This window comes from Orbicella franksi, chromosome 4 (genome assembly GCF_964199315.1).
Source record: "Orbicella franksi chromosome 4, jaOrbFran1.1, whole genome shotgun sequence".
NCBI classification, from domain to species: Eukaryota; Metazoa; Cnidaria; class Anthozoa; order Scleractinia; family Merulinidae; genus Orbicella; species Orbicella franksi.
This window is the reverse complement of record NC_138148.1, coordinates 29,624,801-29,626,642: the sequence shown is the minus strand read 5'-3', so window position 1 is coordinate 29,626,642 and position 1,842 is coordinate 29,624,801. Positions and strand designations below refer to the sequence as shown.

General features: G+C 36.6%; 1 protein-coding gene across 1 annotated transcript in view; it reads left to right on the top strand.

The window, feature by feature from the left end:
* Window positions 1-1,359: 1,359 nt before the first annotated feature.
* The window catches only part of LOC145485397 (netrin receptor UNC5C-like), a 2,964-nt gene continuing 2,481 nt past the window's right edge, over window positions 1,360-1,842 (top strand). The window contains exon 1 of the mRNA XM_081464063.1: window positions 1,360-1,649. Within this exon, the coding sequence (XP_081320189.1) occupies window positions 1,360-1,649 (290 nt within the window). The remainder of the gene's footprint in view (window positions 1,650-1,842) is intronic.

The following is a 1,842-nucleotide window of genomic DNA, read 5'->3' as shown; positions in this document are numbered from 1 at the left end:
ACTCTTATTAGCACAACCCCTATGCGAGCCACCAAACGCAATTGTGAAAGGCTAATAATTACGTTTTTCTAATTATTTAGTAATTGATCAATTGTGCGCCATCTCCCGGGGATTAGTTATCGTTTTTACTATCCCAAGTACTTTCACAAAAAGATAAATAGTGGTAAATTTTGGACAATAAAGGTAATTAAGAATTCATCTCTTTTATTCAGAACAAGAATTAAAAATTGCGAAACGACTTATATTTTCATTTGCCACCACAAATGTACCCGGCAAACAAGAAGTAGACTGTGTGATGTTTTCGCCTCTAAAATTGCTATAATTTGTTACATGCACATTTACAATTTAGTAACATTGACCACTGTGATGTTTAGATTATCACACAGGGAGAGAGTTCGACATTAAACTACAGAACGCTAGACTAGGGTGGCTTCTAATTTCTTTTGTTTCCATTTTGAAAACCCTACTTGTAAACCCAACATTAATATATTGACCCTGCTGGAAACTGGCTTTTTATTGTCCGGCAGGCTGTAAATCTACCTGTTTCTTTAGTTCCATCAATCATGTTTTTTAGTTCTATCGATCATGTTCATCTTTTTCCATGTAAACGTTGCTTTATCGCAGACCAATTGCCATTCACATTGTAATATAAGAGTTTACCCTTTAGTGGAAACACATTATTAAACACGATGTGAGGCTCAAGTTGTTATGATAAAAGAAGCTCTTTGCAAGAGAACGACAACTTTTAACTTTTTAACTTTTAATTTTCCGATGAACCAATCAACCGTGCTCTGTTAGAAAATTTATTTTCCACGAGAAAGCCGAGTTAAATTCATCATGTTCTAGGAAACGTTCAGGCCTCTACGTGGATTTGCTCTGTATTTCGTTTGTTCGTTATGTTTTGTACAACAAAACCAGAAAGGAGAATCTTTTCTGACGTCATTGTTTACATTTGTCCTTATTAACATATGACTTGTCGCACAGAAGGCATCGCGCTAGACACGAATTAACAACAAACATTTAAAGAGCTTGTGAAACTTAGTAATTGGTGAAATTTTTGGCTCTTTTGGGTGTAATATTAGAGGAGAAACTGGCTTTCAAACTCCAAAATTTGTGGGTGCAAAGGCGCTAATGAGCTTATATATTCTTTGTTAAATTTTGAGTTGTTTTTAAAATTCAAAATTTAACAAAGTATTCAATGCATCGGGCTCTAATTCCTTGGGACCGTTTTAATCTTGCTGTGCTCTTCAAATTACAAATGTCGTTACCTTGGATGAAAAATCCGCAAGAATTTGAAAAAGTAATGAACACTTTTTTCGACAGGTTTTCACAAGCCTTGAACAACAGGTAGATAAAAGGATGTGGTTTGCGTTCGCCATTCAACTTATCAGTGTGTTGCTGATGTTCCAGCCTGATCAAAGTTTAAGCTGTGACCAGGCTAACTGGGAAGTGAGCCTGGACAGAGCAACTTGGTCCAAATGCCCCAATACCAACACATACCTAAAAGGGTTGTGGAGGAATGACCGACATCCGGGAGATGAAAGAGTTGGGCGCATCGAATATGGAAGGTGTTGCAAAGCCACTGAACCCAGTTATGCCAATCAGCCTGCAACCTGCTCAAATGCAAACTGGCTGTACACGCTGGATGGGTGAGTTATTAGAAAAATGAAGATCACTGATGGCAAAGCGCAAGAAAACATTGCAGGATCGAAACTTAAACCACTGGAATAAAAAACTTAAAAATCACGTTCAAATGTTTATTAAGGCAGTTTATTTAATACTTTTTTTTTATTGGTGAATGAAATATTGGAATTGTTTGAAGCGGCACTATTTTCTGTTTCG